The sequence below is a fragment of the Nanorana parkeri genome, unplaced genomic scaffold (genome assembly GCF_000935625.1).
Source record: "Nanorana parkeri isolate BGI_ZX_2015 unplaced genomic scaffold, ASM93562v1 scaffold50, whole genome shotgun sequence".
In the NCBI taxonomy this organism is placed as follows: Eukaryota; Metazoa; Chordata; class Amphibia; order Anura; family Dicroglossidae; genus Nanorana; species Nanorana parkeri.
In genome coordinates this window covers 2,682,464-2,699,187 of record NW_017306318.1, presented here as the reverse complement: position 1 = coordinate 2,699,187, position 16,724 = coordinate 2,682,464, and the positions used below count along the sequence as shown (strand labels likewise).

The 16,724-nt window shown below is 45.5% G+C and overlaps 1 protein-coding gene across 1 annotated transcript in view; it reads right to left on the bottom strand.

Moving 5' to 3' along the window:
- Positions 1-16,724, bottom strand: part of LOC108802437 (microtubule-associated protein tau-like) — a 73,773-nt gene that overhangs the window by 3,045 nt on the left and 54,004 nt on the right. The window contains exons 6-13 of the mRNA XM_018574294.1: positions 14,840-14,889; positions 11,764-11,952; positions 10,308-10,413; positions 8,760-8,813; positions 7,511-7,779; positions 7,003-7,095; positions 5,322-5,403; positions 4,572-4,684 (exon numbers count right to left, since the gene is read on the bottom strand). Coding sequence (XP_018429796.1) covers positions 4,572-4,684; positions 5,322-5,403; positions 7,003-7,095; positions 7,511-7,779; positions 8,760-8,813; positions 10,308-10,413; positions 11,764-11,952; positions 14,840-14,889 — 956 coding nt within the window. The remainder of the gene's footprint in view (positions 1-4,571; positions 4,685-5,321; positions 5,404-7,002; positions 7,096-7,510; positions 7,780-8,759; positions 8,814-10,307; positions 10,414-11,763; positions 11,953-14,839; positions 14,890-16,724) is intronic.

Below are 16,724 nucleotides of genomic sequence, written 5' to 3'. Positions count from 1 at the left end.
GGGGGGGGCGGAGCCGCTGTGACAGAACAGACGAGCAGTGAGGGGAGAGAGGTGCCGGCTGTCAGATCTCTCCCTCTCCACCGCTCTGCGACAGCAGATCCCTCCTCCCCTGCCGCCGGTTCCTTCACTTCTTCTCGGATCCCCGCTGGGGAGAGCAGCGGGGATCTAGAGAAGCGGAGGGAGGAGATGGAAATGGCGATCTACCAGTGATCGCTATGCGATCGACTGGTAGATCGCGATTGACCTTGTGGGCACCCCTGTTTTAACTAATTTGGGAGGTTGTAGGCCATCAGGGCAGTGAGCTTGGAGCGATGACTACTTTACAGTAGCCCCCCCTCCAGAAGGAAGGACAGTGTCAGCACCAATTCAGAGATAACTTTAAGATCTACAGCCGAGTGATAACCATGAACAACAATGTATCTTTATTGTGTGAGTACTTGAATACATTTTAAGATTTATCTCCTGAGTTTGGTGTCACTTTAAGCCTTTACTAGGCTTTAGGAAAGGCTGTTTATTTCCTCTGGACCTTGGTCAAGCCAGGAGTATTGTCACAGTGCTTCTACTGGAGGGCTTTTAATGTACTGCTATGCTTCTATTAAAAGAAAACGAGCTGTGTGGACATAGATGTTGTGGAAGCTCCAGTCACGATTCTCTAGCAATGTAATCTGAAGTACAGGAAGTCAAAATCTTGTTCATTTTTGCAGCTGAGACTTTTGGACTTAGGGGGCCACCGTACACAGTAAATGTTGTAGCTTAGAGCAAAACTTTACCCTTGTGTAAATGTAGAGTGTGACAACAGCCAAGTGATTGTTAAGCTGAAATGACCAGTGACCCATTCTTAGAGCTTGTGGCCGAAAATAACTTCTAATTAGAACTGCTGGATCTTAGTGGCTCTTAGTGCTTTGTTACTGCTTGGAAGACAGTCCAGTACTTACCGCTCTCCCCATCTAGTAATTCAGGCTCTTCAGGCAGAGGGGGTGGAGGAATGTTGGGGAACCCGTTTGGGGAAAGACTCCCCCTTGGCTTGTCTTCGTTCCCTTTCTCTCTCTGGGGGTGAAAAGATGATTTTGTGTGGGATGAAGGGGATGGAATGTACACAGAGGAAGATGGAGAATTGAAGGGGGTGGAAGGTGGACAGAAGAAGATGGAGAAGTGAAATGTAGGATGAATGGGGGGAAGTACGCAGAGGAAGATGAAGTGATGTGTAGGACAAAGGGGGTGGATGGTTTGGATGGTTAAGTCTAGACTAAGAGTGGAAGGTACACAGATGAGGATGGAGAAGTCAAGTCTAGGGTGTAGATGGTGGAAGGTACACATGAGGATGGCAATGTCTAAAAAGGGGGGGGGAATTCACAGAGGAGGATGGAGAGGTAGTTGGTTGGTGGGCATCAGAGGTGTTTGATCTAAGTTACTACAGTTGTGTCATCCATAATTGCCTCTAATACTTCTCTATACCGTGTTTAAAAACCCACAGGAAGTAAATGTTCTGGAACATACACAGAGCACACAGGAAATCTAAACACGCTCCAGACTGGGGACATGAAACTCTGATGGATTAATTGTATGTTTGGGCAAAATGAAAGCACATTTTATTATATAGTAAATCTCTGCAATACGAGCCCACTTCCCCATATATTGTCTTTAAAAACAGAAAACTATCTGCTGATTGGCCAGATATGCTCTCGGCTTCTGACTTCCTGTCTGAGCTGACGGTTATGTATTCTATAGTGTAGTAATGGAACACATAACCAGAGGACTATGTGAATAGTCATTGCAGGAGTTTGCTGCCTTGCACTAGGATGGTAGCACTAGGATGGTAGATCAGACCCCTGTCCTGGCTGTGGCTATGCAATACATCTTACAATAGACCAGGGGGTGGACAGAATAATATGGAATTCAGGAGACAATCTGTCCAATCCAAGAGCCAGCAGGACTTTATTTTAGGAGCCAACGCTATTGGCAAGAACTATATTAACCCCTTCGTGATGGGAGATGTACACTGTACGTCCTGCCACAAAGGGACCAAATGACTCGTCACGTACACTGTAGGTGACGAGTTATTTGCTGCATTAGAGGGCTGGTAGCGGCTGAGAATCAGCGGTTACCATTCATTAATGGATGCCAGTACAGAGGCATTCATTAATGAAAGGGTTAACCTTTTTCAGACACCTTAATATCGGGTGTCTGAGTCAAAGCAGAGGGGGCAAACGATCTAGAGATAGCTCTCTCGGATCGTATACTGGCTTTTTTTTTCTCCTTTCACTTTCAGGAACAGATACATAATGTCTCTATTCCTGAAAGAAGAATGTTTCCGTTTTCTGAGCGTTGTTGGAAAGTTCAGAAAACCTTTAGTGACAGCTGAATCCTGAACTGCTGCAGGATCAGTGTCACTAAATTATTTAAAAAGTGTAATAATAAAATAAAGGTGTAGAAAAAAAATAAAGGACAAATAAATGAATATTTATAGCATTTTTTTTTTTTTTTTGCTGTGCTGGTTTTGTAACAAATACTACAAATCAAAACTGGGAAAAAAAGTGGGGTTTTTTTCTTCCTTTTTTTTATATTTTATTTGTCCTAAGTGAGGTGTTAGACATACATATGCATGTCTATCTGTCCTCTGCACCCACACATTATATATTGTTTTTTACTTTCTTCCACAGCAGTAATATACGTTGACAATCAGTCATTTACGAACAGAAACTAAAAACAAGCTCAGTCATGAAGGGGTTAAACCTTTAAAAATTCAGCACCAGCTGTCACTTTTAAGGAGCATTGGCGATCTGGTTCCTAAGATTTGTCCAAAGTGTATGCTCGAGTTCCTCTGTGCTGATTCTAACCCGGCATGACTAAAGGACCAATGTGGTGCAGAACCTTTTACTCCTGACCCTTGTATATGAATATGGTTCTTCTATGGCCTGCGTCAGCCTTACACTGCATTGGAGAGAATTACGTAATTATGACTGAGATGCTAATTTCCCTTCTGGCACTGATGACTGGAGAAATGGGAAAGCCTAGAAATAATAATGTGCAGGAAAGAAGGCAATAGGATGAGGGAGGAATATGGGAATTGATGGCATTGAATAGGCAGAGCGAGAGATTGGTGCTTCCAGAGAAGTCATGGCTTTTTATATGGATTGATTTCTGCTTCCAGACTTGGAGCTTATTTACTAAGGTCATACAGTGCCAAATTGGACCTTTTAGGACCTGTAAGTAGGCTGCCATGATGAGGAAGCCCAATTATATCTAGACTGCACAGGACCTGTGCCGGTGCTGATCTTCCTTTTAATATAGTATGGTACATGTAAAAGGCCATGATTTCCCGCCAGCATTGCAGAAGGAAGGAAACAAAAAGGAGAAGTTGGTGAGAGAGAGAAAGGCAACATTTCTGTGATGCGGGCTGAGCGCAAGGAACGGTTTTGTAGAAGTGGGAAAAGGTGTGCGGACTGTAGAGTAGAAACCAAACAATAGTTCTGCATAGGAGGGGAAAGAGTGACTGCAGAGAGACTAGAGACCTCATTGCTGGGCCTCCAGAGCAAAGCACTACCCTTGCTGGGGGACACACACGGAGTGCACTCAGCAGAGATCAGCATTGGTGGGTAGGAGTAGAACAGAGATAGTTTTGGTTCTGCAGAAGTAGCATGAAGTAGAGAGCCAGGTTCTGCTCCACACAGCTAGAGAGAGAAGTGCTTACAAGCTGTTATTAGAAATATCACACACATTTCATAGACTGGTTAGTCATACAGTGGCAGGATGCTACCATGAGATGTCCACTTCTGCGGGATCAATACATCAACTTCTACTTCCAGCTGCAGGATTATGGGAAGGGCAGGGACACAAGACTTAGGGCTGTAGTAGGATACTTTGGGCCCCATGCATCAGATGAGTATCCCCCATTGTAATATCCCTCAGTGCATGTCCCTCCAACCAATACCAGGTCTTTCCCCACAACAAAAAGATTGTAACTGGAAAGTCTGCTACAATACCACCAATTACCATAGAGTGTATTGCGAGAGATACAGGTGGGCTTTTCTGTATGGGAATTGCCTCCTGACCTGGCAAAGAAAGGAACACAGAAGGTCCTCAAAATGGTGGAGGTTTTGTTATGGTAAAGGTGGAGTCCACATTCCAATTCCAGGTCCAATTTACCTGTACCTTTCCTCAGTGATCAGGTAAAGGGTTCCTTGGACTATTTCACCAAGGCTTATTCAGTTCTCACACATAGTACCTGGTAAACCGGGCTGGTGTTTCTGCAGGATTGGGCTGTTGAAGGGTCCAGTTTGGCTTCCTAACTTTAACCACCTACCTGCTGCTGAAGAGCATGGGTTATAGCAGGGGGCTTTACTCTTACGATGCATTGTGCCTGGCCTCTTAGGAGGAGCAGACAGATCCATAGTACAATGCTAGGATTTTACCTGGTGATACCACATCTTTGTAATTATATACCATGTCATTTAGTTACCATAGCCCGGGGGGATCATAGGATCTGCTCCTATGATGTGATCACATGACAAAGGGCGCAGAAGTGGACATTCTCATTCTGCAGCTGGCTGGTGCAAGTGGATACACATTACCTTTTTGTGTCCTCCCCCGGGCACATGAGTAATATTGTCCATTGAGCCGATCTTAGACTGGATCCTCTCCTTAAAATCCAGCTTCTCCGATTTCAGCTCGATGTTGCCTCCACCTGTAAAAGGAGAGACACAGACAAGTGATGGGCCCTACTTGTGAAAACATGTCCATAGCCACTAACACCTCTTCCCTTTGCTGCTGTAGGCTTTACAATAAGTGGCCGTTTTAGTCTGGGAGGCCGTCATAGGAAACATAATTAAAACATGGGACCTGATGAAGCTTGTATATCATATGGAAGTCATCAATTCCATGCTAAACTCTCCCCAGGTGCCTACAGATCCTGCCTGCATAGTAACTTCCCATGGATTTGAATGGGGCCTTACTCCAATGGGACTGTTATGGCCCATTTAAGTCTATGAAAATGCCTGAGGCCTGCTGTTGGTGGTGAAACGGGTCACCATCTCGCTACTGCTTTTATGCCGTGATTCAATGAAAAGCTTTAGGAGGGATCCCTGATTGGTGCCAGTTATCGGTACTGAGCAGGCAGCATTGGATTGGGCAAGCAAAGCCTGTGCAGTCGGCCCCGCCAGGGCAAAACTCTAAATGTTTCCCCTGTAGGTGAAAACTACAATCCTGTATAGAATAAGCAAGGGTTAGATTCTAGTTCTTCATCATTCTCTCCAATGCTAAAAGAAAACAACCGTTTGGCTGGCATTACAAAGTATGTTCCAGTTATGGAAGGATGGCTGTACCTGGCTTGTGGTGGATATTGCCCATAGAGCCGCACTTGGATGTCACGTGTGTGAGACTGATTGGTTTGTGTGTGATCTGCACCTGAGGATTGGAGAGAGACAATATTAACGGTGGAAACGCCAAACGAATGCCATTGGCTGTTCAAGAATTAGTGTCCGTTCCAGCACCCAAGTATCTGCCACCTAAACACAGAAAGCAGCCATTCTAAACACAGACCAAGGGACGTAACAGCAGTGCCTCCTCCGGAGATTTACTCATCGCTCCAGCCCATAGAATGGCCGCATGCATAGTGTTTAGGTTACAGGTGCACTTCGAACAATCAAAGAGTTATTAGGAATGCTTCATGTTAGGGATTGAAGTATGCTAGCGTGGTTAGAGAAAGCAGCCGTAACATCTCACGGTATGGTTCCTATAGGTAAACCTCCCTCTTGACTTGGACGCTGGTCCTGCACTGCAGACCCTTCAACCTTACTCACACTGCGTTATTAAGTGCAGTACAACCATTTCTATACAATGGCTCTCTGAACGATTGTATTTTATGGTCATGTTGCAATACCAGATTCTATCAGCAGATGTCACTGCAGCTTCTGCTCTAGGTAAAACCGGGGACAGGGGATGACCCATGCGCATTATTATAACAAAAGGTTCTCCAAACAGAGCATCTAGAAATCCATTGAAACCCTTCTGGACAATGACCTCACTCTATATTGTCTTATGGTTTGAATATGCGCAAGCCTTGGTATAACTATGTATACTTATTACTAGGGATGCACCAACACCAGTTTTTCTGTATCGAGTACCAAGTATTGGTGCTGTGTACCCCGATTATCAGGAAGTCGGGTAGTGGATAATGACCCCGTCGCCCAACTTCCTGATTGCCTGTGAAGCCGGTGTTCTAGTGAAAGAACACTGGCTTCCCATGCTGAGGCTTCCTGACCAATCAGGAAGCCAGGGGGGAGAGTTATGAAGTGCCATCTGGCTTCCTAATTGGTTAGGAAGCCAGGCTGCCAAGCAAAAAGTGGAGCCAGCTTCTCAGCCAATCAGGAAGACGGGCGGCACGTCATGACTTGTATTCTGGCTTTCTCATTGGTCAGGAAGCCACACTGCACAGCAATAAGTCATGACGTGCCGCTCGGCTTCCTGATTGGAAAAGGGAGCCGGCGCCATGCTCCCTCAGCATTGCCCGTCAGAGGGAGAGCTCCCCCTGACCAGAAGTTCTGGTATCGGAGATTTGGGGCAAGTACTTGCCCCAAATCCTCGGTATCGGTGCATTCCTATTATTACTCTTTAGACCACAATCCTGCTTTATTCTGCATTGTACAATGACAACACTATTCTAGTCATGTACAAATTGCGGCTCCCACAGATGGTGGTTCCCCATATTCATATCTCTGCACTGTAATATGTATTTACAACATGCAATGCACCATACAGAACCCAGTACATTTACATATAGGAACGTGATTGTGTTGTAATCATCCGTTATCCAGCACACTTGTTAATCTTGTATAATCTAAGCTTTCAGTAGGATGTTATTACAGTGTGTCAGTGCAGGCAGCCAGAATGAGAAAAATTAAAGTAAGCAAGCAGAAGGGAAGCCATGTTGGGGGCTGGTGACGGCTGATTGGTGCACTGGTGGCAGAGTGTCGGTGTATCTGTACGGAGAGTGTCGTCACTCACTGCTCCTCCCCCAGGGACATGCTTCAGGTTGTCCTTGGATCCACACTTGGACTGAATACTACCGACATCCACTTTCTTGTGGACAATCTGCACCTGCGGGAGGAACGAGGTAGGCGCAGGTGGTAAAACAGAACAGAAAAAAGAAACGGGCAGCAGATGGCATGAAGCGGGCGAGAGTGGATGGCGTGACAGACAGATGTGGGAATGTACCCCATTGGATGGAGGTGACTGGCAGAGAGAAGTTGGACAACAAGGAGACGGCAATTAGTAAGTCGTCTTCTTACATAGCTCCTTTTTCCACATTAGAAGCCCCCCCCCTACACCTCCCATCCACATTAGGAACCCCTTCATATCAAAGCCCTCCTTTCTTCAGGAGTCCAGATCATGAGCCAACATTCGCAGCAATGTGGGGAAGGAGGGTGGATGTGAAGTGGGGGCTTCTGATGTAAAATCCCCCTTATCCACATTAGGAAGCCTACCAACCAAACCCCCGACAATGCTCAGATACCTTGCCTCCTCCTGGCGTGTGCCGGATGTTGTCCGTAGAGCCGATCTTAGATCTGATGTTCTTCAGATCGGGTATTGGCACTGGGCCGGGGACCGGCTGAAGACGGCTTTTGGCAGAGGCGGGAGATTTGGGGGGAGTACGCACAATGGCCACCTTTTTGGGTTCCCGGTTGGATGCCACCTGTGAAGGTGTGCGGGAGCGACTTGTGGGAGTGCTGGGAGACCCAGGGCTGCTGTATCCGCTTCGATCACCAGATTTTGGGGATTCCGCTGCAGGAAAATTTGGAGTAGGTTTTATTACAGCTTCTGACCAATCAGCATTGTCCTGGCTATTTGTTTTATTTCAGATAGAAAGGTTTTAGTTATCCTGAAAGGGATTGATAACTCTGCACCTGTTGTCACAATTATGCTGAAGGAGCGTTCAACTAATTGCCCTTCTATGCTGAAGGAGCGTTCAACTAATTGCCCTTCAACTTAATGGAGCCCTATGTTGCCAGAAACATTTACACGAGTTATCAAAACCAATCTGAATTCTGCTTGTTTCCCCGACATGCACACAGATTTTGGCCTTGGCAAATTAGTTTAGCCAAGTTCATCGGTCAAAAGTAATTGCGAGCTCCTTTGGATTAAACAAGCCTTTGGCCTGTGATTTTTATTATTTAGTGAGAACTATGAGGTGAGTGCTTTTCCCTCACCTCATAGTTCTAGCTGACCTGTGACAATGAGACTGTCACAGGTCGGCTCAGTAGCTCGGGAGGTGAGCTAACACATACCGGCGTTCGCTCACCTCTCGATCCTGTCACGGCTCTCTGCCGTGACAGGGGAGGGGCTGGATTCCCCCCTCCCCTGTCCGATCCGCCAGCGCTGACTGGCGGATTGGACGGGGAAGGGGGCGGGTACAGCTGGCTCTGGCATAGCCAGCTGTCACTCACACAGCTGGGCGGATCCTGGCACAATTGTCGGGATCCGCAGACGGCGTCTCAGTATACCGCGAGCTACAGCTCAGGGTATACTAAGCCTGTGGTGACGGGAGGACGCTAATTTGTGTCCTCCCGTTACCTGGAGAACTATGGGTTAAAGACTTAACCCCATAGTTCTCCTTTAAATTCGATCAGTTTAGTCACACTGAATGATCACTTGTATCTCATACTTCTAGTGGCCACATATATCATATTGATATATAAGTGCCTAATGATGAGGAACATAAGGGACTGCAATACTTCATGACACCTGTCCTATGAACCGCTCACCTCTCTCACCTTTTCCCACGCTGGGTGGCACCTTTTTCTGATCTCTTCTCACACCTGTAAAACACAACAAATAAATCAAATTAATGTACAACGTGGTGTAGTCCAAGCCTTCAAGCCTGATGGAGGTGAGTGAAAAGAACTCACAAAATGTTATAGTTCTAGCTGACCTGCGATTGGGAGGGTACAGCTGGCTCTGCCTCTAGATAGTCAGGGCCAGCTGTCACTCACGCAGCTGGGCGAATCCAGACAATTGTCGGGATCCACTTCAGCGTCTCAGTATACCGCAAGCTGTAGCTCGTGGTATACTGAGCTTAGGGTAACGGGAGGACGCCAGTTTGTATCCTCCCATTACCCTAAGGTCATAAAAGCCTCCTGTAGCTAACAGACACCCTTTGATAATGATGCTTTAACTGATAACATTGTGACACAGATCTCCTGAAATTTGGTGATGTCACTACTGTGCTGCTTAATGCTGGAGATGAAGTTGTACCTGAGGCTCTGAAGTGCAAGCATCTCCCTGCTTCTTCCACCTCTCGTGTTATCTTTTCATCATGACCCCCAGCAGTCCATTAGGAGGAGCTCTGGCATGAGGAAGCAAAACCCTGCCTCTACCAAAATGGCCATCTCCACCCAGAGACAGTGTAGAACAAGGCATGGTCAATTAGTGTAGCCACTCTACTTAAGGTGGAAGGGGTTACCTAAAATCTAGTATTACTAGCATTGTAATCAGCCTGGATGATTTGTAGTCTAGTATCATTTGGTTAATCTATGCGTTCTGCTATTGATTGCACCTACCTGTGGGGTTTGGCAGCCAATAGGGGAACATTAGGAGTGTCTATGCCTCACCAGCCGTTTCATGGCCAGTGGTGCATGCTGGGGAAGTGCCTAAATACTCAGGAAATACCATGTGCTCAGTCAGTCCACCCCCAGGCCTAGCCTTGGGGTGGCATGTACAAGGTTGAAGAAGCTGAACAGTCCTCAAGCCTGGAGGAGGCCACATGTAGACCCAGGTGGGGTCTGGAAGTATCTGGGGAGGGGAACACATCAATACAACGTCCTAAGTCTGTAATGGGCATTGTAGGGGAGACTTGACCACCAGTCCCCATTGTCTTACTATCATTGTTTAGTGCCGATTGGTGGCTCTTGTGTAAGAACTGTTTGTATTTCCTAAGTCACCTGGTTAAAGAAAGCCCACCCTGCATATACTTTACCAGCTAAGCATCCATCCCAAACCATTCAGATTTTTCTCCAAAATGGATATAAAAAAGACAGTTCTGAATCAACAAATTTCCTTTAAAAGGAAGTTCCAGGTCTAATAAAGTATACACAAGCATACAGATGAACAAAAGACGTTCCTATTGGATTACATATAGAACTTCCAGATCTTCCATGCTTTGAGCAGCCCTCCTTTAGTGGCTTAAGAACAAAGTGCGGAAACCCCAAGTAACCACATTGAACTTTACTGAAGCCAAACCTATAATTGATTTTAATTGGTCACAATGCACTATTTTGAGTCTATTGATTTGCTGGCATTATCAACTGACTTACCGCCAGGGGGAGTCTTGGGGACTGCTGTGGGTGTCTTTGAAGGGATTCTGGATGTGTTGGTGGGTCCTTTGGGAGCCGGCTTACCCCCTGCACTCTCAACCCCATCCTGTTATACATGAAATGCAAACATTAGCAATCAAAAGCAATGGAGAATGTAATATAGTACAGAGACACCCAACACTGCTTTTCTAGGTTGGCTGGCAACACTTAAAGGGTTATTCACAAAAAGGGTGAAGAGTTTGGTCAGTTCTGCCTTCTCCAAACTCTTCACCAATCTAGGACAACATAGCTGTACTGGAAAGTGAGCTGAATTGGAGAATTATTCCAGTTCAGCTATGTTGTCCTAGTTTGGTCACTTCTCCTGCCTTCTCCAAACTCTTCACTTTTCTGTGAATAGCCCTGTCATTGTCTTACTATGAAGTGGTTTGTCCACACAGCTCTTAGGAGAGGGGCAGGTACTCGGGGCTAATTTTGCACCCCCTAAACAAGACTTGGCAGAATGTGTGATGGTCTCCATCAGTGCAGGACTGCTCTTTGGTCTGTTTATATCACTGAAAATGGCTGCATACACCAATCATTTTACCTATGGCTGGACAGGAAACATAGCTATGACCGCCCAGAAGGAGTATCAAATTGTCAACTTACCCCTGCTAGTCTTCCCATAATCCCCCATTATTGCAACCAAACAACGTGCACTGACCATCTAGGGTTCTCCTGGGTTGGAAACTTCTAGCCTATCCCCCTCATATTTATACAGGAAAGTTGGTACTTCAGTTATGAATGGGCACCAGCAGACTAAAACTATTGGATGGCTCATTGAGACGCCAACCATATTTCCTTGCACTAGTATGTTCCAGCCATTACAATGGTGTCACGCTCTCTTAGCTAAACCCTCCAATTATCCCACGTTATGGAGAATCCATTCAGGGAGCAATCATTTGCTTTTGTATTGGCTGCATCAAATTGGACGGAACAAAGTATATTTATGGGGATGGTTCATGAAATCCCTGAGAAATTAGCCCACATCTGACTCCAGTTGCCTAAAAATCAGCCAGTCTGAAGATCAGGTTTGCACGGAGCTAGCTTTTAAACTGCCCCAGAAAGCAGGAAATATTACAATGTTGGTGCTAATGGGGGCACGTGGGTGTGGCATAGCAACAGTATCCTCAGGATATCTTCCCCCAAGGTTCCAATCCATACCAGTGGTAAACTGGACACCCCCATTTTACCCTTGCATCAAGTTAACTCAAAAGTATTAAGTACCCTCGTATGTACATACACTAGTTATTGCACAAAAGCATTTCAGCGACCAAACAGAAAAGCCAGTTATGAAAGAAAAATTATGGCAAGAATGAAAGTCAGCATGTGTTAATGGAATGAAAAGGACAGCCCTGGGCAAATCAAGCAAGCATTTGTTATCAGATCCATCACTAACTCACGCAGGACCTCTTCTTACCTTTACCCGTGAAGGGGTGCTCAGCGGGCGGTACGAGGCTGGGGATGCCCTCTGTGTGAGGCTCCTCGTGGGAGGGACTGTGGGGCTAGAAGGTTTTTTCTGGGTGGTTGTGCTAGTGGAAGGGGATCGTTTGGGGATGGTGGAGCTTCGGGTTGAAGAGTGTTTGGGAAGGGATGGAGTTGAGGATGTCTTCAGAATGTAAAACAAAACGTAACATGAACAGAAAAATAAAATGGTGATATTATAATAATAAAAAAAAGCAAAATAAAAGCAAAACAAACCAAAGCTTTCTGTGAAAGATGAGAATGTCGATGGAGAAATAAGAGCATGGCTGTAAATATCTCAGTGACGGAATTGGGCTGCTCTGCTGGTGACTGAAGTAGCACTGGGGTTGTAGGAGGAGAGCAAAGAGTACCCTGAGCTATCCATACCAACCAGACTGCAGTGGTGATTTACTAACCTGCACTACAAAAATAATTGCTGCTGTCTTTTTGTATCAGTCCACTACACACACGACCCAACCTTTGCAAGTAGTTCAATTGTTCTTGCAGTGATCAGGTTGTGAAATGTGTGAGCAGTTAGAACACCGTTGATTGGGTCAAGGCTGGTGTAGGCTAACCAGAATTTCTAACAACAGTGGCTATGTTACGTAGCTTGGCTCTAGACACGGCCAGATGGCCTCCAACCTCTCCTAGTACTAGTGAGGCATCTACTGATCTCCGTAAACAAGGCATCATTGCTTACTCAGCCCAATTCTGATACCACACAAGGATTTGGCTCTGTTGGTAAAACTCTGTTCTGCAATATAAATGCAAAATGGTAATCCTGTCATGGGAGAAGTATGAAAGCGGCCATTGTCCAGTTTTTTTTTTTTAACATATATCAAATGCCAAAAGGGATAACCCTGCCACGTTTGGTCATTCCGTTTGTGTCCTACTGGGGCGCTTTACTTTCACTTCCTGTTGTGATGATGGGAAGTGAGAGAAAATCTGTGAGGGTGTGTAAGCCCATCTGAGTTGTCATTGAACAAGTGTCCCCATTGGAAGCTGGTTGGATGACCAGTGAAAACTCAAGAAAATTACAGCAAGTCCAGTTAGTTGCCTTGACTTTTTTTTTTTTTTTTTTTTTACAGAGGTTCACAATTGGAAGATTTCCCTTTGTCCTGGTGACAACTCAGGACAGGAAGGGATGGACACAGATAGCAATATTACCTTGACAGTGGTGTTCCGAACCCTAACTCCCCCCCCCCATTCCAAAATGCAATAGAACATGGTGACCCCCTTCATCACTCCATCTGGAGTGATGAAGGGGGTCTGTTTATGCATGATTTGGCATTAAGAGGGGTGGAGTTTAAAAGGAATGGGCGGAGAGTAAACGGCAAGACATTCTGACTGGTACTGGTTCTCAGTGATATCCAATCTGTATCTTGAGACCTTTAGCAAGGATAGTGCACAGGTTAAAGAATAAACCTAAAACTCAAATGCTCTACAAGCCACTGATTGCAGCTGAACTACACAAAAGCAGAGCCCCCACCGCCCCTTACATGCGTCACAGTGCACTTAAATTTGTGTTCGATAAATTAAATAGGAAATGGCAAAGAAAAAAAAAAATGCATGACATCATGGAGACAAGAGTAGCCCTGCACTTCTGTTCTGGTCCTGGGTGGAGACGTTTTCATTGACAGCAACATGTGTAATAGGCATCAATCTGCGTCTGGCAATTTTCAGCACGCCGGCTGCTCTGATATAAACAGGAAGTTCTGCCTTTTGTAGGAGAGATTCATGTCAGGAGGGGGATTCAGTGACATGAGAATGTGAACGCTGGTCATACTAATTACACATACGTGGCCTGGAGATTGGGAGCGGACTGTGGACATTGAAATAAAAATGAACATTGGGTTGATTCCAGAATACGGCTTTTTTTTCCCCACCACTCTGTGCTCATAAATGTAACACACTGCAGTATTGGGCCAAACCAAACACATGATGCATATAGGTAGAGGCTAGGCCCACCCCCTCCTGCCAATAGGTAGAGGCTAGGCCCACCCCCTCCTGCCAATATGTCCCCCTTCATAGGGCAGGTAGAGGCTCTGGCATTTGACAGTTGAATGAGAGTGGGCGGGGCTAAGTGTAGGGGGACATAGGGACTTAAAGAATAAACCATCTTGTACATGTTGCCTCCCTATCTGTCCTTCAGACATTTTCCAAATAACGTTTTTAATGTGATCATGTGAAAAGCTATTTCCCTTGAATGAATGCAGGCAATAGGGAGACAATATTTAACAGTTGGATTATTGTTTAGCCTTTCCTTATAAAATGTCTGTATGGGCAAGATTTTTTTTTTTCATTTTAGGTTGGGAAAGGGTGAAAACCCCGATCAGGTTTTTATTGCTATCCGTCTGCCCGATTCATCCTGGTGACCACAGAAAGGCATGGGAAATTCAAGTTTATACAGTTGTCACCAGAGCAAGAGGTGGGTGGAAAGGTTACACTGGCGATACCTGTTCCGGTGCCAACTGTCACTTTCAGATTTTACTTCTGGTTGCGTCTTTGGGACAGGAAGGAAGATAAAATCCCCCCAATGGAGCACAAATAGCATGAAGTGGATTGGCAGGGGTTTTTAACTCTTCCCTATTCTGCCCATTTAAAATTTGGACTATACATACACACTTTTTATCTCAATTTGGAGAGACGTTGAGGTCCTGTGTACAGCCTGGGTCTGGGATCCAAAGGACTCCACAGGGACATATGAAGGTAACTGTACTTCAGCGTTATTGTTACACCTAAACCTGAGGTCTGCAGCCCTCCCAGTATGTGGGCTACATTCAAATGACTGGAGATAGTAATATTGATTGGAATAATCACCTTCTATATCGGACCTTTAAACAAAAGAGCTATATCAGATACGTTCTGTATAGTCATGCCTATAGGTGGTGTATAATGAAGATGTGACAGGCAGGCTGTAAAAGGATCTACACATGACCCACAATGCACCGCTATGGAATGCGGATCTGAATGGTCAGATGTCTCCTGCCTTGGCATTGGCTCTCATTTCACATTGGAAATTCTCTCCTTACCTGTCCTGATTTTTCCTGGGAATCGATTTCGTGTTTTTCTTGTTCGTGAGCTGCAAGAATCAAAAGATGCTAATCAGTAAAGGATCTCACATTGTAAGAAGCCCGGGAGAGGTTGTTCGAGAAACCCTGAAACCTGGAGCACAAAGCCATTTTGTGGGCAGTTCAGAGAATACAATTGAACACATTGATATTACTAGGCATGGCGGATACAGACCAGATCTAGCCGACAACTGCTTACTGGTAAAAAGGAACTCCGGTACCATTATGTTTCTGGCTACAGTAAAACACAGGTACCGTTCATGTCATGACAAGGCCTTCATGTCATTAATCAAGAAAGCTGGCCGTATACTAGTCAAATTTTGGGCCAGTTCTGCAATGTGTGGCCCCCATCTGGACCCTCTATTTCATTCGAGCCGGTCCGATCAGCTGCAGTCACCATTCGCTTCCTAGTAAAGGAAATCTGATGCAGAAGCCGACTGCCGACAAAATGGCTACCAATTTGGGCTAATTTAATAAGGCATAGAGCAATGAGTGAAGTGTCCAATCAGAATACAGCGTTTGCATTGCCTTATTAAATCTGTCCAGCAAACAGCAAATCATCATCTAGGATGTGTTACATTCTAATGCTCTATGAACACAAAGCCGTCCTACAATGATCAGACAAGAGCACGTTCTTCCATATTATTAGTACCAGGCGTTGTTTACTAGGAAGTCGCAGTGTTTGAAGTCCAGGAGCATTCAGGCATGCAAATAACTGTTAGTCACAGGAAGATCAGAGACAAAGTCAAACATTGGAGCCCATTTCTCATCTACAGTTTAATGTTCTGCAAAGCAAGCAATCACCATCCATCTGTTGGAAAATAAATTTGGCTATGTACTATGATCACCTAAACCGGCTACATAACACGCTCCCACTCCGGCAAACCACCATTATGCTGTAGAGAGTGCTCATTGCCCTTTGTATAGAAGCAGTGTTCTCTCTGCAGAGGTCCTACACACCACATCGAGTCAGAGCTTCAGTTATCCAATCAGTAGGAAGCATGAGTCTGTTGAATGAAGAGCAAAAGTGTGTCAAAGCCTTTGCAGATGCTTTCTATTCATTGGATAACTGTAGCTCTGACTTGACAGGGGTGCATAGGACCTCTGCAGAGAGAACACTGCTTCCATCCCTTCCATGCATGCTGGCACGGATCAGATGTCTCTACGCAGGCTCCTTTCCAAAGAACAAAACCTATAAAAGACTTGGCACACCTTTTATTCTGATACACGTGGCATGTATTTGGCGGATCTGGAACAAAGCAGGATTGATTTATTTATGGCTTCTACCCCTCCTAATCACAGCCAAGTGATCTGAACCATACAAAAAGCAAACTTGAGCACATGAGAGAAGAAAAAGCATTATTATTCCAAACCTTAAAGCAGAAACTACAACCTCCTATACTTTACAGCCAAGGAAAGCACCATCTTAGCATCTATATGAATTGCAGTTGCCATGGTGCTGCACATGTGATCAGCTACACCACCAGCCATTTGACGGCTTGAAAGTTTGTTGGAGCTGAAATAAGCCATACCAACTGTGACGGTTGCCAGTGTGCTTAAAAAGGTAGGAATGCACCGATATTGGTGCCAATACCGAATATTTGGCCCAGTACTCGTACTCGCCCAAAAGCTCCGATACCTAGCTCTGATACATGATCTTCCGGTCAGAGGGAGATCTCCCTCTGACCAGCAGTGCCAAGGGAGCATGGAGCGGCTTCCTTTCCAGTCAGGAAGCTGGGAGGCGGGTTCTGACCTGCTTCCCAGCTTCTTGATAGGTTAAAAATCCAGGCTGCCTAGCAACAAGTGCAGCCAGCTTCCTAGCCAAACAGGAACCCGGACAGCACGT